This window comes from Ornithorhynchus anatinus, chromosome X2 (assembly GCF_004115215.2).
Source record: "Ornithorhynchus anatinus isolate Pmale09 chromosome X2, mOrnAna1.pri.v4, whole genome shotgun sequence".
Classification (NCBI taxonomy): Eukaryota; Metazoa; Chordata; class Mammalia; order Monotremata; family Ornithorhynchidae; genus Ornithorhynchus; species Ornithorhynchus anatinus.
This window is the reverse complement of record NC_041750.1, coordinates 5,659,632-5,681,597: the sequence shown is the minus strand read 5'-3', so window position 1 is coordinate 5,681,597 and position 21,966 is coordinate 5,659,632. Positions and strand designations below refer to the sequence as shown.

The following is a 21,966-nucleotide window of genomic DNA, read 5'->3' as shown; positions in this document are numbered from 1 at the left end:
GACCTAAAAGCAGCGTGGCCTAGTGGAAAGAGCCTGTGTCTGGGAGTCAGAGGACCTGGGTTCAAATTCCAGCTCCACCACTTTCTGCTGTGTGACCTTGGGCAAGTTACTTCACCTCTGTGCCTCTGTCACCTCATCTGTAAAATGGGAATTAAGACTGTGACCCCTCTGTGGGACAGGGACTGTGTCCAACCCAATTATCTTGTATCTACCCCAGGGCTTAGTACAGAGCCTGGCACATACAAAGCACTTAACAAATACCATTTTTTTAAAAAAAGTGGTGTAGGGAGGAAAGGCTGGAGGCAGGGAAACCAGTAAGGAGGCTGAGGCTGTGGTTCAGTGAGAAAGCGACAAGAGCTAAGACCAGGTGGGAGCCTTCAGCAGGGAGAGGTAGGGGTGGATCCAAGGAATATTGTGGGAGTAAAGGCCATCAGAGTTCAGAGTGAGACAGAACGTGGGAGATGAAAGATGTCAAGGACTCCAAGATGAACCCGAGGTCACGAGCTTCCGGAACCAAAGACTGTGGTGGTGCGGACTGCAGGAGGGTGGAGGGAAGAGGAGGAGGAGGGGTGGATCCTGGGAGGGAAGATGGAGGGCTCCAGGTCACCCAGGAGGAGATGAGCAAGTCTTACAGCCTAGAAGGGGAGGCATAAATGATAATAAATTGTGGATAGGGGAAATAGTAGAGTATAGGGAGATGTACAGAAGTGCCGAGACGCTGGGGTGAGCATCAGATGCTTACAGGGTTCACAGCCATATGCACAGGTGATGGAGAGGGGAGGTCAAATAAAGGAAATGAGAGCTTAGTCTGGAAAGACCTCTTGGAGGAGATGAGATTTTAGGAGGGTTTTGAAGATGCGGAGAGAAGGAAGAGGGCGTTCCAGGCTGGAGGCAGGATGTGAACGGAGGGTCGGCAGTGAGATCAACGGGATTGAGGTACAGTGACTAGGTTGGCATTAAAGGAGCAGATTAGGTAGACTGGGTTGTAGTAGAAAATCAGGGAGTTGAGGTAGGAGGGACAAGGTGTTTGAGTGCCTTAAAACTGACGATAAGGAGTTCCTTTTTGATGTGGAGTTGGATGATTGACAGTTACTGGAGATTATTGAGCAGTTGGAAGATTTGCCCAAAAGCGATCTGGGCAGCAGAATAAAGTATGGACTGAAGTTGGGAGAGGCAGGGAGGTCAAGGAAGGCCTGTCAGGGGTGTAGGGCTGTTGGGGGCAGGGTGGGGAGGGGAGCTCCCCGTTGACTTCCACCACTGCGCTGACCATAGGCACCGCTTGTCCCACAGGTTTTTCTTCCGCAGTGGCAACATCGAACACCCAGAGGACAAACTCTTCAACACCACAGTGGAGGTGCTGCCCTTCGATGTGAGTCTGGGCCGGGGCTGGGGAGAGCCCAGGGCAGAACACAGGAGACTCCCATGTACCTCTCTCTCCCCAGCCCTCCCATCTCTTCTGCCTTGCCTTCCCTCCTCCTCTCAACACCACAGTTCCTCTCCCCATCTTCAAAGCCATATTGAAGGCATGACTCCTCCAAAAGGCCTTCCCTGACTAAGCCTTCCTTTTCTCTTCTCCCACTCCCTTCTGCGCCACCTTGACTTGCTCCCTTTATTCATCCCCAGCCCCACAGCACTTACGTACATATCTGTAATTTTATTTTATTTATGTTAATGACTGTCTCCCTCTCTAGACTGTAAGCTCTTTGTGGGCTTGAGGGAATGAGTCTGTTATATTGTCACAGTGTACTCTCCCCAGCACTTAGTACAGTGCTCTGCACACAGTAAATGCTTAATAAATACAATCGACGGACCGACTGACTGACCCCACCCTCCCTTCTTTCCCATCTCCTATTCCCTTACCTTTCCCCTCCTTCACCCTTCTACCTTCTATTCCTCTTTCCTCCCCTCTTCCCTTTCCCTTTCGTCTCCTGTCTCTTTCATCCACCACCACCCCCAACCCCCGACCCAAGCCCAGCAGACTCACTGTGATTCCAAGACCAACTTTTTAACCTAAACTTCCCTGGATGTTTCCATCCTCCCCCTGCTGCTTTCTGACATTGGCCAAACCCCACCCATCTGTCCATCCATCCGGTTCCTGCTTGCTGCAAAGCTTTCCCGGTCCGGCTGGGCTCGGCAATAGCCAGTGGGTGTTTCCTCTGTCCCCGCCCAGAGTCTCCAGTCAGACAAGGAGGCCCTGCAGGAAGGCCGGGGGATGGCCCTCAGATATCACCGGACAGCGGACGGCTACATCCAGATAGGTAAGTGGCCCAAGGGCGGGCCCAACTGTCTGGCTCGTAATGTACACCCCCTGGGGTATATTAGTTTTTCCATCATTAAAATGCTCAGACCCAGAGCTTCTTCTTGATTATTGTTATCATCATCATTAGCATTATTATTATTATTATATTTGTCAAACACTGACCACATGCCACCCACTGGGACAGATATAGTAGAATCAGATCAGACACTGACTCTGCCATACAGGGGCTCCCGGTCTAAGGGGGAAGGAGAATAGGTCTCTCACCCTCATTTTCCAGATGAGGAAACGGGCCCTGAGAAGTTAGGTGACTTGTCTGAGGTCACCCAGCAGTCCAGTGGCAGAAATGGGGTTAGAAGCCAGGTTTCTGGACTCTCAGATCCTGGGCTCCATCCAGCGGGCCATGCTGCTTCACGTTGTTTGGGAACCAAGAGGGACAAGGCAGGGAGGGTGTCAGCCTAGACTGAGGTGATGAGATGGTCCACATTTAAGGCTTCCAGTCCGAACAGCCCCCGGGGTGGGGCCCATTCAGATCCTGGGTGACAGGAGAGGCCCAGCCCGCCATGCCTGCCCTACCTGCCCAGACCACCCGACACACCCAGCCCGGCCTGCATGCTCACTGAGGAGCAGGCGACCTGGAGAACTGGGTGAGACTGACTGCCCACTCCCTTGATCCTTCCCAGAAGCCCCTGCTGCCACCCCCACACTGGAGGTTTCTGGGCCAGCCACAATGGAGGAAGCCTCTGAGCCCAAGGCGTTGGCAGGGCTGCCACCCTGGCAGGGTGAGAAAAGCTGAGGGGAAGAGAGGGGTGGCCTCCACCCTGCTTTCAGCCCCCAGGAGTGAGCTGACTTGGCTCAGAGCCACTCCTCTTCCGTCTCCCTCACAATTTCCAAGCAGCGGCCCCATCTGCAGCTGGTTATTTCATTCATTCACTCAATCGTATTTATTGAGCTCTTACTGTGTGCACAGAGCACCACACTAAGCACTTGAGAAAGTACAGTATAACAACAGACACATTCCCCACCCACAACAAGCTCGTATAGTCTAGAGGGGGAGACAGACGTTAATATACATAAATAACAGATATATGTGTTGTGGGGCTGGGAGGGAGGATGAATGAAGGGAGTAAGTCAAGGTAATTCTGAAGGGAGTGGGAGAAGGGGAGAGGACGGCTTAGTCAGGGGAGGCTTCTTGGAGGAGATGTGCCTTCAGTAAGGCTGTGAAGTAGGGGAGAGCAATTTTCTGCCTGATAGGAGAAGGGAGGGCGAGGTGGGCAAGAGGTCGGTGGCAAGATTGACGAGATGGAAGTACAGTGAGACGTTTAGCTTTAGAGGAATGAAGTGTGCGGGCTGGGTTGAAGCAAGAGACCTCCCCTCCTCCCCAGGCTGGGCCCACCCCTGGGCCCTCTCTGGTTTCCAAGCACTTAGTACAATGCTCTGTACACAGTAAGCACTCTGTAAATATGGTTGAATGAATGGTCATCTGCTGGTCACCTGATGCACTCCCGGGCATGGGCCTGGTTTCCCCCTTGCAGCACCCACCTGTGAGTCCCACATTTTTGAGTTCAGTGAGGTGGTTAGTTAGGGTGCCCACTGGAGCGGGTATGAGATATTAGGATCAGACAGCAGCCCCCGCTGCCCCTAGGACTCACAGTCTAGCAGTAGTCATGTTTATTAAGCACCAACTGTGTGCAGAACATTGAGTGAAAAAGGCCCCCCTCCACATCCCGTAGGTTCCTTCTCCAAAGGCGTGGCCGAAGGGGAAGTGGATCCATCATTCGGACCCCTGGAAGCCATCAGGCTGACCATCCAGACAGATTCCCCTGTGTGGATTATTCTGAGTGAGGTAGGTGCCCCTGCCCACCCCAGAAGCCTCGGAGAGGGGCAACCGTCCTGCACCAGCCCCACGGGCCTCCCTCGCCAGTCACCCCTTCCGCCTCCGCTCTGCACGGGGGTCTCCTTGGCCCGAGGCCGGGGCTGGCAGCACTGGGTGGTGAGAGAGGTGGGATATCTGTCTCGGTCCACAAAGCTCAGCTCGGGGCCAGGTTCAAACCCGGACTGCAATGGTTGATCCTTAGAGCCGCGTGCCTTGGGGTGATAGCCTGGTCTTCGCTGCCCCAGTTGGTGAGGGGCACCCGGGCGGCCCAGCCCACCATGCCTGCCCTACCTGCCCAAACCACCCGACACACCCAGCCTGGCCTGCCTACTCACTGAGCCTGCTCCACCTGCCCTGCCTGCCCTGCCCAATCAGCCTGCCATCCTCTCCCATTTCAGGTATTCCTCAAGAAGGCAGATTGAAATGACTCAGGGGTGGATCTGAGGGGTGGCAGCGCTGAGCAACCCAATTGCTCCTGTTCCTCCTCCTCCTCCTCCGTCTCTACCACAGCCGCTGCTGCCGCGGTCACCACGTCCCCGGAGCCAGGGCGCAGGCGAGCTCTGGGCCCGGGCCTCCGCCCCGGTTGGGGGCTGGGGAACGTGCAGCAGCCCCTGCTGATGGGAACTGCAGCCTCCTCTTCCTGTGTCGCCACGATTTCTCTCCTAGCTGGGTGCAGAAGGATCGGGGAGTGGGTGCCAGGGCCGGTACCCGGGCGGGAAGGGCCTGTGGGGTCGGAATGCTCTGCGGTCTCTCGGGCCCAGGGCCTCCCACGCCAGCTTCAGCCGGGCACAGAGCAGAGTGGACAGAGCCCGTAAGTTGCTGACACCGGCCTGGGGGCGACTCCACCTTCCCTGCTCCCCAAACTGCTCGTCCACCCCTCGAGGGCATGTCTTTGGATCCCGGACCCCACCTCTGAGCCCTGACCTCTGGAGAGGTCCCTGGCGGTGCTGTGGCGCCCCGGGATCCAGGACAGGAGCACACCTTCACACTCCCAGAGTGGACAGTCGTGGGGACCGGGGAGGCTACAGCCAGGGCAGGACCCGGGATGGGCCGATAGCTCGAAGGAGCTGTCATTGCCCTGTCTGCCACAGAGAGAGGGCCAGGGGCCTTGTGGGAAATGCCAGGCTGGTCACACAGCTCCTCCCGCCCTTCCTGCTGCTCCCTGTCCGTGGGGCACGGGACCGGAGGAGTCCAGGCATCCTCTCCACCTCCCTGAGTCAAGGCTGCTCGGTCCAGGAGCCGGGGGCAGCCAGCCCCCCGACCACACCGTGCCTGCCGATGTGTCCCAAGCGGCTCCAGCCTGCTGGACCTTGTCCCTCAGTCTGTGGCTGCCCCCCAGCGGACCCACACCCACGGGGCTCGGGCCAAAGGGCCACTCTCAGAACTGTTTTTGGTCTGAACTCGCAGCTGCCTCCAGCTCTCTACACTGGAATGCATTATACTACTTTAATGTGCTGTGTTTTTTATTATTGGATACATTTGATTTTTTCAAGTACATCTATATATAATTATATAAAAACGTGCACTGTAATAAAGGTTTAATTCCATTTGAACTCTCTGGAATGCCCCTGCCCTGTCTTCCTCTGCCTTTGAGCCCGAAGAGGCCGCAGGCCCCGGGAGGCTGTCGGTACAGTGAGTGGAAGGGGAGGTATTGGCCATGCCTGCCTCTGTGCAGAAATGAGACCAGGCCTGGAAGAAATTAGATTTCATCAGAATTTTTAATAGGATCTGAAAATAGGGCTCTTGGCCCTAATTCTGCTCCTCCAGGCCCTGCCCTCTGCTCCATCGCAGCTCTGTAGAGGGTGAGCATGGAAAGGGGTGGGAGCGTTGGGGATCTCTTTAAAGGACCCCAATCAGGATAGCATTTTATATGTAAGCTCGGTATGGGCTGGGAAAGTGCTAATTCTTTTGCATTGTACCAAGTACTTAGTACAGTGATCTGCACATAGTAAGTGCTCAATAAGTACCACTGAGTGATTGATTATATATGCAAACAAGCAAAAAAACCTGGGAAGGAGTGTGGCCTAGTGGATAAAACTCCAGCGGACCTGGGTTGTAATCCTAGATCTGCCACTTGCCTGCTGTGTGACTTTAGGCAAGTCCTGCAATTTCTCTGTGCTTCAGGTTCCTCAATTGCAAAATGGGGATTCAGTACCTATTCTCCCTCCTAAATAGACTGGGAGCCCCATGTGGGAAAGAGACTGTTTCAGGCGTGATTAACTTGTATCTGCCTTAAGAACAGAACTTGACACATAGTAAGCACTTAACTACCATAAAAAAACAAACCTGATGTCCCCACCCTGTCCCCTCCCTCTCTCCCCCACAGTGATTCTGCTGTGCAGCAGCTCCTGGTTCAGTCTGTGACCCACACAGTCTAAGGAGAAGGGAGAACAGGTCCTGAAACCCCATTTTAGGGATGAGGAAACCTGAGGTGACTTGCCCGAGGTCACACAACAGGCAAGGAGCAGAGCTGGAATTAGAATCCAGGTCCTCTGACTCCCAGACCCAGACTCTTTCCACCACAACACAACTTCATGGTTCCCAGGCTAATGGCCCTAACCAGGGCACTTGCTCTGGCTTGTCTGTTGCTTCTAGATCAGAAGAAAGCAAGAGTCAGGCAGTCAGTCAATTGTACTTACTGAGCGCTTACTGTGTACCGAGCACTGTACAAAGAGCTTGGAAGATATTATACAAGGTAATATAACACACATTCCCTGCCCATGACAAACAGTCTAGAGGGGGAGGAGGCACCAATCGATCAACCAATTATTGGTATTTAGTGAGTACTTACTGCGAAAGCACTGTAAGTAACTGCTTGAATAAATACAGCTGAGTAGAGAGGACCGGGTGTAGTGACATCCCAGCCTAAGCGGGAAGAGAACAGGAGTCTAGGCTAGGTTCTGACTTCAGGAAATGCCGCTCACTGTCCATACAGAAACCCGTAGCTCCGCTCTGCCTTCACTCTGGCTCCCTCAGGCCCCTCCGCCTCCCCTTCCCACCCACATCCTAACTCTGGCGGGGACTGGGCCTTGAATAGCAACGGCGTTAGCAGGAAGGGTAGAGTGCACCCAGCTCCTCTCAACCCAAACGGCTACCACTCTGATCCAGGTGCTCGACAACTGCAGCAGCCTCCTCGCTGACCTCCCTGCTTCCAGCCTCTCCCCTCTCCAGTCCTTACTTCATTTTACCTAGATCGTTTTCCTCAAACATCATCAGCGCCTGACTCCCCACTCCTCAAAAACCTCCTATGGATGGAAACAGACTTTGAAATCAATTTTGGATAGGGGAAATGGAGTATTCCTCTAACCTCTGGCTCCTGGCCCCCCGGAACTCTCTTCCCCCTTCACATCCACCTGGCCAATCGATTGATCAATGGTATTTATTTAGCACTTACTATGTGCACAGCACTGTACTAAGCACGAGGGAGGGAACACTATCATGATGGACGCTTCCTTGCCCACAACGAGTTTACAGTCTACAATGTTCTTTCCGATTACAGTCTCCTAAATGCTTGGTAACAGTGCTCTGTATACAGTAGGTGCTCGGTAAGTGCCTTTGGCTGATGGACAAGGCAAAGGGATACCAGAAAGTGCTAAGGGGAGGGGAAGGAGCTGGATTCCAGGAGGTTCCAGAAAAGGAATTAGGGCCCGGTGCGGGGGGGGGTGGGGGGTGGTAGGGGAGGCGTCCCAGAGCAGAGGAACCATGGCACATCCCACCCCTACCTCATCTCAGGCCGAAGCCCAGAAGGATGGGGTAGGGGCCCTGGGGGGAGGGGAGGGGAGGAGAGGGAGAGAGGGGCGGGGGCCGCGATAAAGCAACTCAGAGAAGGGGGAGGAATCCCTGGGGGAGGGAAGAGGGGCAGGGGCGCCGGGGGCGGGGCGGAGGCGGAGCGGGTCAGGCTTGGTGGACGAGCTGCTTCAGTCTCCCCAGGACTCGGGCCGTGAGCGCGGCGGGGAGGAAGTGGACGAGCAGGCCGACGGCCGACAGCGCGGTGAGGAGCCAGAGCACGCGAGCGCCCATGTACAGGGGCCCCAGCCTGCGGGCAAACATAGCCGCGTTGGAAAGTCGGCCCCAGCCCCCCCAGCCCCCCGAGGGCCAGGTCCGCCGGCCGGGGCCGGGGCCGGGGCCGGGGCCGGGGCCGGTGCGGGGCCGGGGCCGGGTGGGCAGCTTGGACCTAGCGCCGTGGCTCGGGCGCCTCCGGCCGATCGCTAAGAGGAGCGCGGGGAGCCGCGCCCTCCGCAAGCCGGCCTTCCTTCCGCCAAACCCGTCCCCCTCCCCCTCGACGGCGGCCAAGGGGAAGAAGAGAGGGAGGCGGGGAGGAAGAAAAGGAGGAAGAGGGGGAGAAGGAGATTCGGGCCCAACCAAATCCTCATGAACCTCCCACCAGCTGCTGCTGCTGCTTCCAGTGCTTCACGCCGAGTGAGACAGTCAGGTGGGACACAGCCCCTGACCCCCCAGGGACCCACTAGCCAAGAGCGAGGGAGACCAGGAATCTCATCCCCATTTTACAGATGAGGAAACCGAGGCTCCCTGAGGGAGCGACTTGCCCAGACGGGCAGGCAGGCGGGCAGATAGGCAAGGCTAGAACTAGAACCCAGGGCTCCTGAGTTGCAGGCTGGGTTGCCTCTCCAAGGATCTAGCCCCAGAGAAATCAGCGTGGCTTTGGGAGCCAGAAAATGTGGGTTCTAATGCCGGCTCTGCCACTTGTCTGCTGTGTAACCTTGGGCAAGTCACTTCACTTCTCTGGGCCTCAGTGACCTCATTTGGAAAATGGGGATTAAGACTGTGAGCCCCATGTGGGACAACCTGATTAATTTGTATCTACCCCGGCGCTTAGAACAGTGCTTGGCACATAGCAAGCACTTAACAGATACCATTATTATTATTTTTAGTTGAATTTGAGCGCTTACTCTGTACCACTTAACTTTACTAAGCACTGGGGTAGATACAGGCTAATCAAGTTGGACAGAATGGCTGTTCCCCAAAGGCTTCATCCTTATGGGCCCGACCAGGGAAACGGAGCCGGCCGCTCCCCTAGGTCGGGGTGGGCCCTGGGGGCTCGGGGATGGGGGCCCCTCTCAGGCCGGGTCGGGGTGGGTAACCGTGGGCAGGTTACCAGGTTCCCGCTCCTCTCCCCCAACCCCACTCCACGCTGCCAACGGCAGCAGCTAAGAAGGAGGGAGGAGAAAAGGTCGGAAAAGAGGGTTGTTTTCCCTTCTGGTGACCGACCTGCCTGCCGGCCTGCCTACCTACCTACCTCCTCAACTAGTTAACTAGCTAACTGACTCTCCCCAGCCCCAAGCTGCCTTTCCCCGAAGCACGTTCTTTGAACAGATCCAGCCTGGGGACAGTGCCTTACTCTTTCCCAGGGTCAGGGCTCCCCTGCCTTCGACTTACCTGCCCTGAGCTGACAGCGCATAGCCTTTGAAGTAGAGGTAGCGGGAGTACAGGTAGACCAGGCCGCAGGCAGCCGCCGTGCCTGAACCAGGTAGGCCAGGGTGGGGGTGTGGAAGAGACAAAGAAGAGAAACCCACCAAAGTGGGGCCATTGATCACGTCCCCGGCTTGACCCTTGTAGGAGAGTGAGCTCAGTGGGGCAGAAGGTAAGTGAGCAAAAATACTCTTTCTCTTCACATATACACACACACATATCCCTCCTCCCCAACCATGGAGCCCTTACGCTGAGAGGAGAGGGAGAATCCCAGTACCTTGCCCAGGGAGGCCCAGGGAAACTCCACTGTGCCCCGTGTCCTGGGGAGAAGCCGAGAGACCCAGCTGTACTCTTTGCCTGGAGGAGATGCGGGTAGATGGAGCTGGGGCTCTCTGTCACAGGAAGAAGCTAGAAGACCCTGCTGGGCCCTCTTGAGGGAGAAGCAGGGAGACCCTGCTGGGCCCTGTGTTGAGGGAGAAGCAGGGAGACCCTGCTGGGCTCTCTTCTCCAGGGAGAAGTGGAGACACACAGCTATGCTCTCTGCCCCTGGGAGAGTGGGAAGCCCAGTTGTCCAGGAGCTCAGCTCCAGGTGATCCCTTGGAAGTGAGGGAGATCTCTGCCACTGCCCCCCCCCCCCCCCCCTCCCCAGCCAGTACCTTGATGGAAGAAGATCCCGGAGACCCAGAGCACAGCCATGAAGATGGGGAAGTACTCAGAGCAGTTCACCCTGCAGAGAGGGGAGAGAGCGAGACTGAGACAGGACTAGAGTCACAGGCTGTGGTAGGGAGTGGGTTGGGGGGCGGCTCTCCGGAACAACCCATCAGGACGGACTCCCACCGACACTCCAGATGCTCCCCTTACAGGGGCCGGGATTGGATAAGGGGCGGCCACAGGACTGTGAGCTCTTCGAAGGTTGGGAGGGGGAACCGTGATTTCTCACTCTGTTGCTCTCCCAAGTGCTCAGTCCAGTGCGCTGCACGTAGTAGACTGTAAGCTCCTTGAAGACAGGGAACACGTTTACTGCCAAGGTACTTCTCGCCAACAGTCAATGGTGCTTATTGAGCACTTACTGTGTGCACTGTACGGTCATGTACTTAGTGCTTGGGGGGAGTACAGTACGGTAGAGTTGGTAGATATGAACCCTACCCACAAAGAGCTCACAGTCTTGAGACAATCCATCCATCACTGATATTTATTGAACACTATATGCAGCGCACTATACTAAGTGCTTGGGAGAATACAGTCCAACAGACTTAGTAGACACGTTCCCTGCCCACGAGCTTACATTCTAGAGGGGGAGACAGACTAGGCTCAAACTAATATATATTATACAGTCCCAAGCATTTAAAACTATGCTCTGCACAAAATAAGTAGTAACGTTATTTATTAGGTGTTCAAAAAATACCATTGATTGATTATTTTGACCACTCTGTAAATTTTAAATTGGGCACACATATCTGCCTGAGTTCTGAGGAGGTTTTAAGTACATAAGTGCTGGAATTGGCAGAGGGATGATTTGTCTCAGGGTGCTGGGAGATAAATCAGGGAGGGCTTGCTAGAAGAGGTGGGCTTTTAGGAGGGATTTGAACATGGGGAGCTATGGCAAAGAGGGTGAGAAGCCTCGGGGAACCTCAGAGCCCAGCTTCCAGCTCCTCCCTCCACCACCCCCTGTGGTGGCCAGGATCTGGAGGAGATTCAAATAAAATTGTGCTTTGAGAACTTCCCCGACAAAAAGGTGGGTGTCTTGTTGTCCTGCCGTAGGACCCCCTCAGCAAGCATATCTCCCATGAACGGACTCTGGGGACTGCGGGAGGACCTGGTGGCCTCTTACTGGGCTCTGAAGACCCTCTCAAACTCCAGGGGACCAGTAGTGCTGGGGGGAGACACTTTGAACTTCCTCCGGGCAGCGATCACCTGCAGGGAGAAGTAGGCTGTGGGGGACAAAGAGAACGGTCTGTCAGAACCCACAGTTCTCCAGGGCCACCCCCCTCCACCCCCAGCCCAGGCTTATGGACTTTGTAATATTCACCCAGCCCTCAGCCCTCCAGGACTTGTGTACATGATCTTATTCTGCCATTTCCCCTTTCTGGAATGTACTTTAATATCTGTCTCTCCTGTATACTGTAAGTACCTTGTAGGCGGGGATCATGTCTGTCAACTCGACTTGACAGGTACAACTCGATTGTACCATGCTGTCCCAAGCACTGAGTACAGTGCTCAGTTTTACAGATGAGCATCATCTGTAAAGATCAACAGCATTGATTGATTGATTGGCTCGATCCCTTCCCTCAAAGAACTGATCTTGTGTTGCAGGCATGAGAGCAGGGAGGAGCGGTGGAGGAGCAGGATGGTGTTGGCTGGGAGTTGGCGGAATAAAATGATTGAATAGTGTTTATAGGCAAGCAATCCACAGGTGGGCATTGATCAAGGAACCCCCTGCTGGGTCATGGACCACAGCAACAATGTGTGGCCATGTCCTGGGGTGGAGAGGGGCAGAGACAGGTGGGGGCTGAAAGGGGCCCCAGGGGTCTGGTGGGGTGCAAGTGAGGGTTGGAAGGAACTGGCAGTGATTGGCAGTAAAAGCAGAGCAGCCAAGAAACTGGGGAAAATGGGCATCTGCCCAGCATGTTGCTTTGGGGAGAGCCTTGCAGGAGGCTTCAGACTCCCTTCCCTGTTCCACGCTATGACCCCTGAAGCAGCATTGCCTGGTGGAAAGAGCCCAGGCCCGGGAGTCAGAGGACCTGGGTTCTAGTCCCAGCTCCAACACTCACCTGCTGTGGGACTTTGGGCAAGTCACTTCCCTTATCTTTGTCTCTGTTTCCTCATCTGTAAAATGAGGATGCAATACCTGTTCTTCCTTCTCCTAAGGCTGTGAGACCCACAGGGGACAGGGACTGCCTAATCTGATCATCTTGGATCAACCCCAGCGCTTAGTATAGTGTTTGGCAGGTAGTAAGCGCTTAAATACCACTACTCTAATTATTAGAGTGATTTCCTTCCTTGTGGTACCCCAGTCAGCTCTCTTGTGGGGCTGGAGCCCTTTGCAACAAACAAGGACAAGTAAGGTATGCAGCTGGACCTAGTCATTTAAACTTGACTTTCAATCAAACACACGTTTGGTTAAAAAAAAAAAAACACCATCATCAGCAAGTCTGCTGAGAGCGGATGAGGAGAATTTAAGGTCGTTCAACTATCAGCCACAGTTAAAACTGTGGTATTCATTAAGCGCTCCCTATGTGGCAAGCACGATAATCAGATCAGATACAGTTCCTGTCCCTCATGGGGTTCACAGTCTGAGGGGAAGGGAGGAGAGGGACTTCATCATTTGATATATGAGGGAACTGAGGTTCAGAGAAGTGAACTGACTGGCCTAAGGTCACCCAGCAAAGTGGCGGGGCAGGGAAGGTCATGCTCCACTTTCTGGGTTTCCTAGCTGACATCAGGATTCCTATTTGAGGTCTTGCTCTGGAACTCAATCCTGTCTCCCAGACATCTCCCTGCCCCTCCTCCCCAGCCTGCATTCCTGCTCCCTGCTGCCCCCCCCCCACCCCCACCCCCATCCAGGCTCTGCCTGGGGAAGAAAGGGATCAGTAGGGATACCAGGGATACTAGAAGCAGTGTGCCCTAGTGGATAGAGCACGGGCCTGGAAGTCAGAGGGACCTAGGTTCTAATCCCGGCTCTGACACTTGTTGACTTGGCTCTGATTTATTTCTGGCTGAGGACACCCTTCCCAAATGGCTAATCTAAATCTAAACCCAGTCCCCCAGTGCAAAGCTGCACTAAAATCTACTGTCCTCCCCCAAGTGCTTAGTCCAGTGCTCTACACACAGCAGACTGTGAGCTCTTTAAGGGCAGGGATTGTGTTTACTAATTCTGTTTTACTCTCCCAAGCCATTTGTCCACTACTGTGCCCACAGTAGACTGTACAGTGCTTGAGGGCAGGGATCGTGTCCACTATCGGATGCTCCCAAGCACTTAGTCCAGTGCTCTGCCACACAGTATAGACTGTAAGCTCCTTAAAAGCCAGGATAGTGGCTACCAGCTCTATTGTATTGGCCTCACCCAAGAGCACTTAGTCCAATGCTCTGCCACACAGTAGATGGTAAATTCTTTGAGATTAAGGATTGCGCCTACTGACGCTCTTTTACCGTTCTCTCCCAAGCACTTAGAATGGTGCTCTGCACACAGCAGGCATCCAATATATCCCATTGATGGATTGCCGACAGGGACTCTTCGAGCCAGGGTTTGCTGCACTAGGGAGTCACACCCCTTAGCCATCCTGTGACCAGAGATACCCAGCAGTAACAGCCCCCAGCCCCGGAGGAAGGCGCATCAGAGAGATGGGCGGCAGGAGTCTGGGAGAGTCACGACTTCTACAACCTGTTCCGGGTTGGTTTGCTCGGATCAAACAGCAGAGGAAAAAGGAAGCATGCCAGATGGCTCGGTTCTGGCTGGGCCCAGAGCCAAGGCCAGAATCTGGAGCCTCATGGAATTTTCCTTGCAAAACAGATGCCCAGTGGCTTCAACAAAAAACAACTTCGGAGGGGTGAGGTCAGGGTGTGTCTACCCAGGCCCAAGAAAGTGAAGTACCCAGTGGATATCTGGGTATATTGGACCTAGTAATAATAATAATGATGGCACTTGTTAAGCACTTTCTATGTGCAAAGCATTGTTCTAAGCACTGGGGAGGATACAAGGTGATCAGGTTGTCCCACGTGGGGCTCACAGTCCTATTGCCCATTTTACAGATGAGGTAACTGAGGCACAGAGAAGTTAAGTCACTTGCCCAAAGTCACACAGCTGACAAGCGGTGGAGCTGGGATTTGAACCCGTGATCTCTGATTCCCCAGTCCGTGCTCTTTCCAAAGCACCACACCGCTTTTCTGTTGCCCGTGCTCTATCCTTCTCTGGCCTGGCTCTCTAGTCACTTTTTTTTTTTTTAATGGTATTTGTAAAGCACTTACTTTGTGTCAAGGAGTGTTCTAAACTCTGGGCCAGATTCAAATCAATCAGGTGGGACTCGGTCCCTGTCCCACGTGGAGCTCACAGTCTAAGTAGGAGAGAGGAGGATTTGTCCCCACTTAAGAGCCCTTTATTAACATTTTAGTGACTATTAGTAACTTTGGCTGTTACTAACAGCCTAAAAGTTTCATATCAGGTATTTACCAATCAGAGAACCTGGTTTCTAATCCCTGTTCCGCCAACCTGTCTGCTGTGTGAACTTGTACAAGTCACAGCTTCCCTGAGCCTCAGTTTCCTCATTTGTAAAATGGGGATTAATTCTGTGAGCCCCATGTGGGACATGGACTGTGTTCAACCTGATTAGCTCATATCTACCCGAGAACTTACTACGGTGCCTGGGACACAGTAAGCACTTTACAAATTCTGTAAATAAAAGAAACTAAAAAAAAAACCTAGGCAGAGCACCAGTGGGAGCAGACTCCCGTGAAACTCCAGCTTGTGCCCAAGGCTGCTCCCCCCACCAACCTACCGCCTTTCCCCAACAGGAGAAACCTGACCCCAGAAAGGTGGAAGAAGGATTTCACTCCTAAACACCCCAAACTTCCAATCTAGACCAATAACTCGCTTTTATCCCTGTTGATTGTGAATTTGGCCCTGCTAATCAGAGAGCTGTTCATTAAGATTTTATAAAAACACTGAAGTCACTTCAAAGCGTTTTCCAGTCTCAGTCTAGACAGCTGCGGTGGGCAAGCTGTGAACTTTTCTCCCTCAGACTTCCTTGAACAGAATCTGGCTTTTTTTTTTTCTCTCCTCTAGACCAGCCTCCAGAGGAACTAGTTGAGTCTTACTGAAATACTGGAGGACAGGACTCAAATCAGTCAATCATATCTATTGAACACTTACTCGGTGCAGAGCACTGGACTGGGAGAGAGCAGTAGAGTTAATAGACATGATGCCCACCCTCAAGGAGCTTACAGTCCACGGGGCAAGACAGACAGTGAGATAAATCAGAGACCCTCAGCTCCTTGAGGGCAGGGATCATGTCTGGCTCCTCTATTGCACTGTCTCCTCCCAAGCATTGAGTACAATGCTCTGCCCACATTAAGCACCAATAAACACCAGTGACTGATTGCTGGATTGTAGACTGTGAGCCCCATTTGGGAAACGGACTGGATCAGACCTGATTATCTTGTATCAACCCTATCCCTTAGCTTGATGTTTGGCAGATAGTGAGCGATTAACAAATCCCCACAATGATGATGATTACTATACAGGCAGAATTTTTAAACTAAGCATGTGTGATGTTGATGACACCAGGGCGGGGGGGGGGGGGGTGAGGTGGGGGGAGGGAAGTCTCGGGTGTCCAGGCTGGAGGAAAGGCAGCAGAAATGGTCTTCCCCTCAGGCAGGGAATGGTATTTTTTGGCACTTACTGTGTACAGAGTACTGTACTAAGTGCTTGGGGGAGTACAGTACAGTGGAATTGGTAGATGCCATCCCTCCCCTCAAGCAATGTGGCCTAATGGAAAAAGCCCAGCCCCGGGAGTCAGACAGCCTGGGTTCCAATTCTGATTCTGCCACTTGCCTGCTTTGTGACCTTGTAACTTGCCTAAGTTACTTAACTTCTCTGTACTTCAGTTACCTCACCTGTAAAATGGGGATTGAATACCTGTTCTCCTTCCTACTTAGACTCTGAGCCCCCTGTGGGGCAAGGACTGTGTCCAACCTGACTAACTTGTACCTACCCTGTGGTTAGAACAATGTGGCACATAGTAAATGCTTAACAAATACTGTTACTATTATCATCAAAGAGCTTAGTCTTCTGTATGCAAAACACTGTACTAAGGGCTTGGGAGAGTCCAATGGAGTTAGTAAATATGATTCCTGCCCTCAAGGAGCTTACAGTCTAGTGGCTAATTCATCCTTCTCAGGACTGAAAGACACAGCTTCTTTCAGAGGTAGTGTCTGGGCTCAGCTGTTTTTCCTAAAAGGCCTGGCCTCTCTTCCTCTTCCTCCCTTGCCCCCCTCCCACTTCTCCTTTCCCCTTCTGCCCATCATGCAAATCCCTCTTCTTCTCCCCAGCCCTACCCAGCACTGGCAACCAACACCCTGCCTAGGCCTAGCACAGGATATACGATGGAAACGGTTCCCATTCCAAGGCAAACCCCAGGATCTATCTGCAGCCTTTCCCCACTCCACCCCCACACCTGGGGCCAGCCCCACCCATGGACCCTTGGAGGGTGGTGGGGGCTAGTCAGTGGCCCCATGAAAACCCTGGAGTCTCTCAGCACCTGGACACAATCCTTCCCCTCAAGGAATTTTCATAATCATGATCACTTTGGTACTTGGTTAAGCACTTACTATATGCTGAGCCTTGTGCTAAGTGCTGATTCCACTTTTTTATGGTTTTGTTAAGCACTTGCTGTGGGCCAGGCACTGTTCTAAACTGTTGGGGTAGATACAAGTCTCAATCCCCATTTTACAGATGAGGTAACTGAGGCCCCAGGGAAGTTAAATGCCTGAGATCACACAGCAGGCAAGTGGCAGAGCTGGGATTAGAACCCAGATCCTTCTGACTCCCAGGCCCATGCTTTATCCACTAGGCCATGCAGCTTAAAAGGAATTTTCAGTCCTCCTTCTCCTCAGATCAGCTGCCCTGCCCTGCCCCCCAAGGAGAAAGATAATAAGTGCGGTATTCGTTAATTCCTTATTATGCACTGAACATTGTGCTAAGTACTGGGATTAAAACAGCAGCTCTTTTGAGAAGGTTGAAAAAGGAGAGCAGTGAAGTGAATAGAAAAGTGAAGAGAAGTGGAGAGGGGAGGGGAGAAAGGAGAGATAAGAGGAAAAAACAGGAGAGCAGAGAAAGGAAACGGGAAGAGAGAAGAGAAGGGAAAAAAGAGAAGAGATAAGAGAAAGGAAAAGAGGAGAAAGCGGAAAGAAAAAAGGAAGGAAAGGTAAATGTGTATTCAAGACTATCCTTTCTCCCATTTCCTCAAAACCAGGCTCGGCCCCAGCTTTTCTGAAGCCACCACAAATAGGATCCCATTTCCCAGAAATCCCTGGCCACTTGAGAACTTGCCATGCAAAAAAATAAACACACCCAAAGAATCATTCAGGCATGCATCAGGCTTTGCTGGGTCTATCCACAGAATTCTAGTCTTGCCCCCGACATTTACCGGCTGAGCGCCTTCTCTTTTCCAGGAATCCACAACTTCCAAATCCCTCTGTCCTCCACAGCACAGCCTTACCTGCTGGCTGCAGGTTTGAGAAAATGTCCCCCAAGGCACTGCTGACTACAAAGTCCCTCCTAGGCTCTAAACCCCCCAGCCGCCTCCCTCCTCTCCCAACCTGTTTCCTGATAGGCCTGGAATGTCCCCACTGATTGATGGAGGCCCCCATCAAGGTTTAGCACCTCTCCAGATTTCAAGTTTCTGTTTATGGCCAAGCTTTTACTGAACTTCTCAGTAGCTTCACCTGCCTCCCCACTTTGCCTGGCCCTCGTGCCTCAAAATTGTCCATCTCTACTTAAATAATCGTAACGGTAGTATTTATTATGGACTTGCTATGTGCCAAGCACTGGGCTAAACTCTGGGACAGATTACAAGATAATCAGATCAGACACATTGAGCTCAGTCTAAGAGAGAGAACAATAATATTGGCACTTACGTGCTTACTTTGTGCCAAGGACTGTGCTAAATATAGGATAATAATAATAATGTTGGTATTTGTTAAGCGCTTACTATGTGCAGAGCACTGTTCTAAGCGCTGGGGTAGACACAGGGGAATCAGGTTGTCCCACGTGGGGCTCACATTCTTAATCCCCATTTTACAGATGAGGTAACTGAGGCCCAGAGAAGTTAAGTGACTTGCCCACAGTCACACAGCTGACAAGTGGCAGAGCTGGGATTTGAACTCATGACCTCTGACTCCAAAGCCCATGCTCTTTCCACTGAGCCACGCTGCTTCCTTACCTCACATGGACCTCCTAGTTGAAAGGGGAGAGGGGGTATTCAATCCCCATTTTATAGCTGAGGAAACAGAGGCACAGAGAAGTGAAGTGACTTGCCCAAGGTCACAAAGCAGGGAGTGGCAGAGCCGGGATTAGAACCCAGGTCTCCTGACCCCCTGCCTTGTGCTCTTTCCACTGGGCCATGCTCCTTCTTTCTTCTTACTCCCCACCCTTTCACCAGCCAATCAATCGATCATATTTAATTGATCAATCTTGCCAGGTGAGGAGCACTGTACTAATTGGTCGGGGAGTACAATAGAGCTGATCCCTGCCCTCCAGGAGCTTGCATTCCTGATTCCCAACCCGGGGTGCAGCCCAGGTGCACCTTCTTACCTCTCCACCCAGCTTCCCCTGCTACCTACTCTCCCCCCCTCCCTCCCCACCCCCGACTGTGAACATTGAGGGTCCCCCCATATCCTTGGAGCAATGAGGCAGCAGTGGGGAGTGGGAGAAGCAATACACCCTGAGGGAGGAACAGCCCGGGTCAGGCCAGGTCCCTGGGCAAAGTGGCACACACCCACTGACTGACAGCTACGGTACCTTGCAGGACGACTCCCACAATGGTCACTGTGGCCAGCAGGGCCACCTGGTCCAGCATGTTGGCTCCGGAGGGGTCTCGGGGAAGGGAAAACAACAGCTCCTGTGCAGCCCCAGTTCAGACGGCCTCCGCCTTGGGTCTCGCCCCCTCCTCCCCTGCCACGTCCCCTCCGGCCCCCCGCTAATATAGCTTCCTCTTCTCTGGACCAGATAAAGCCAGGGGGTGGGGACAGAGCTCTCTCGACCCAGCCGCTGCGCAGCCTGTCCTCTCGGATCAGAGTTCAGCACCAGCCCCAGCTGGAGGAGGAGGAGGAGGAAGAGCAGTCCTGGCCTCCTGCCAGAAGGCTACAAGAAGAAAATGAGAGTGTGGTGTGCAGGCACCAGGGTTGAGTCGGGAGGATGGGTGTGTATGAGTGTTTTCACTGCCTGGTTCAATTTTTTTTCCCCTTTTCAACAGTTCATTTCTAACAGGCCAAGCATCTAGACCCAACTACTGGCTCCACCACTTGTCTGCTGTGTGACCGTGGGCAAGTCATTTCACTTCTCTGTGCCTCAGTTACCTCACCTGTAAAATGGGGCTTGAGACTGTGAGCCCGAGGTGGGACAGGGACTGTGTCCAACCCAATTTGCTTGTACCCACTCCAGCGCTTAGTACAGTGCGTAGCACATAGTGCTTAATACTGTAATTATTATTACTGGCCCCATCCTGCCAGACTGTCCCCTACCAGGCAATGAAGGTGTTGGCCCAGGAGCTCCTTGGTTTAGGACAGGGGCTCTCTACCTCTTGAGAGTCATTGGTTCACAGTCCCCCAGGGCTTCCTTTCCTAACACCCCCAGACCCATCAGGCCTGAGCCCTTAACTCACCAGTCCAGACCTTGTAGCCAAGGAACTGCCAGGGAGCACCTGAGAACAGTGCCTGTCAGGCCCCATCCAAACTCAGAGCTCCTGGGAACATAGCTGGTATGGTCCCATCCAAACCCAGACCTCCTGGGAACACTGCTGGTCGGAGTGAAAGAACACTGCTGGTCCGAGTGAATTATGGTGAGGGAAAATGGTGGGGTTTAGGGAGATGTGCATAAGTGCAATGGGGAGGCTAGCGAGGGCTTAAGGCGACCCAGAAGGGAGGATGGATAGGGCTTGGTTAGGGAAGGCCTCTTGCAAATGTGATTTGAGGGCTTTGAAGGTGGGGAGGGTGGTGGTCTGTCAGATGGGAAGGAGGGAGTTTCAGGCTGGAGAGAGCACATAGGCAAGGGATAGGCAGCTTACCTACTGTGTGACCTTGGCCAAGTCGCAAACTTCTCTGGGCCTCAGTTTCTTTGTCTGTAAAAGGGAATTGAAGACCTGTTCTTCCTTCTCCTTAGACTGTGACCCTGTGTAAGACAGGGAATGTGACAGACCTGATTATCATGCATCTACTCCAGAGCTTGGACCCTAGTAAGCACTGAAGTGCCATTATTGTTCATTCTACTCCCATTACCTTTTCCCCAGAGAGCCCCTTCTACCTTTTCAAGGATACCACCTGAGGTTTTCCCTGCAGGCTCCCCCACAGAGCAAACAGTAGTTTCTCTTGGAAATTTCCAATTCTTTGATACACAAGGAAGCAGCATGGCCTAGCGGAAAGAGCCCCGGGATGGGAATCAGGAGACCTGGGCTCTGGTTCAGGCTCTGCCATGTGCCCGCTGTGTGACTGTGGACAGACTACGTAACTTCTCTGGGTCTCAGTTCCCTCATCTGCAGAATGGGGCTTAAACACCCATTCTCTCTCTCCTTTAGATTGTGACATCTGTGTGGGACAGGGACTAAGCCCAATTATCTGCCTATATTTACCTACCGCCTAGCGTAGTATATTGTAAACACTTAAAACACCCAACTTTTTCACTATTAAAGCATATTAGCTTATCTTGCCCACATAATGATTAGGGAATATTTTAACCCTACCCTGGGTCTTGCCTGGGCCCAGTACTGACTGCAATGTGACAGTCCCTCTAGGCTGTAAGCTCCTTGAGAACAAAGATTGTGTCCACAAATTCCACTGTAGTCTCCCAAGCACTTAGCACAGTACTCTGCAAAGAGTTCCTTTGCACAGGGATCTTGTCTTCTCTTTTGCATTGGACTCTCCTAATAACAATATTGTATTTATTGAGCGCTTGCTGTGTGCAGAGCATTGTACTAAGAGCTTGGGAGAATACAACAACAAATTAGCAGACATGTTCCATGTTCATGAGTGCATAATTCAGAGGGGGAGACATTAATATGATAATGCAATAATAAGGGTATTTGTTAAAGCTTACTATATGCCACACTCTGTACCAAACACTGGGGTAGACAAGATCATCAGATGGTTCAGACTGTAAGCTCATTTGGGCCAGGGAATGTGTCTCCCAACTGTAATACTGTACTCTCCTAAGCATTTAGTACAGTGCTCTGCACCCAATAAGCCCTCCCTTAATACTATTGCTACACAACCCCTGTTCCTCACAAGTCTCACTCAATCATATTTGAGTGCTTACTGTGTGCAAACCATTGAACTAAGCACCTGTACTAAGTCTCACAATCTAAAGCACTTAGTATAATGCTCCGCACAGAGTAAGTGCGCATAAATAACCACCTATTTGTTGATTAGAAAGGGTTTTGGACTGGGAGTCAACAGGGCCAGGTAATAGTCCTGGCTTCAATACTCACTTGCTGGACCACCGTGGGCAAGTCCCTTAACTTCTATGGCCCTCAGTTTTCTCATCTGCAAAACGGGGATAAAATTTAAAAAGCCTGTTTACCCTCAGACTGTGCCTGATGGGATTACCTTACATCTACCCCAACACTCAACGGGTGCTTGGTTCTTAAGTGCTTAATAAATCAATCAGTGGCATTTACCGAGTAAACTCCTTTATCAT

At 52.6% G+C, this 21,966-nt stretch overlaps 2 protein-coding genes across 2 annotated transcripts in view; one reads left to right on the top strand and one right to left on the bottom strand.

The window, feature by feature from the left end:
- The window catches only part of MGAT4B (alpha-1,3-mannosyl-glycoprotein 4-beta-N-acetylglucosaminyltransferase B), a 54,458-nt gene extending 48,767 nt beyond the window's left edge, over nucleotides 1-5,691 (top strand). Inside the window, exons 12-15 of the mRNA XM_029053047.2 lie at nucleotides 1,291-1,369; nucleotides 2,171-2,258; nucleotides 3,991-4,103; nucleotides 4,532-5,691. Of these exons, the coding sequence (XP_028908880.1) occupies nucleotides 1,291-1,369; nucleotides 2,171-2,258; nucleotides 3,991-4,103; nucleotides 4,532-4,555 (304 nt within the window). The 3' untranslated portion in view covers nucleotides 4,556-5,691. The remainder of the gene's footprint in view (nucleotides 1-1,290; nucleotides 1,370-2,170; nucleotides 2,259-3,990; nucleotides 4,104-4,531) is intronic.
- Nucleotides 5,692-7,996: 2,305 nt separating this feature from the next.
- Nucleotides 7,997-19,232, bottom strand: LTC4S (leukotriene C4 synthase). The gene is made up of 5 exons (XM_029053267.2): nucleotides 19,078-19,232; nucleotides 11,395-11,494; nucleotides 10,220-10,290; nucleotides 9,531-9,612; nucleotides 7,997-8,169 (listed from the first exon to the last, which is right to left on the bottom strand). Exons 1-5 carry the CDS (start codon nucleotides 19,133-19,135, stop codon nucleotides 8,028-8,030), a joined length of 453 nt encoding a protein of 150 aa, XP_028909100.1. The 5' UTR covers nucleotides 19,136-19,232; the 3' UTR covers nucleotides 7,997-8,027.
- Between the last annotated feature and the right edge of the window lie 2,734 nt (nucleotides 19,233-21,966).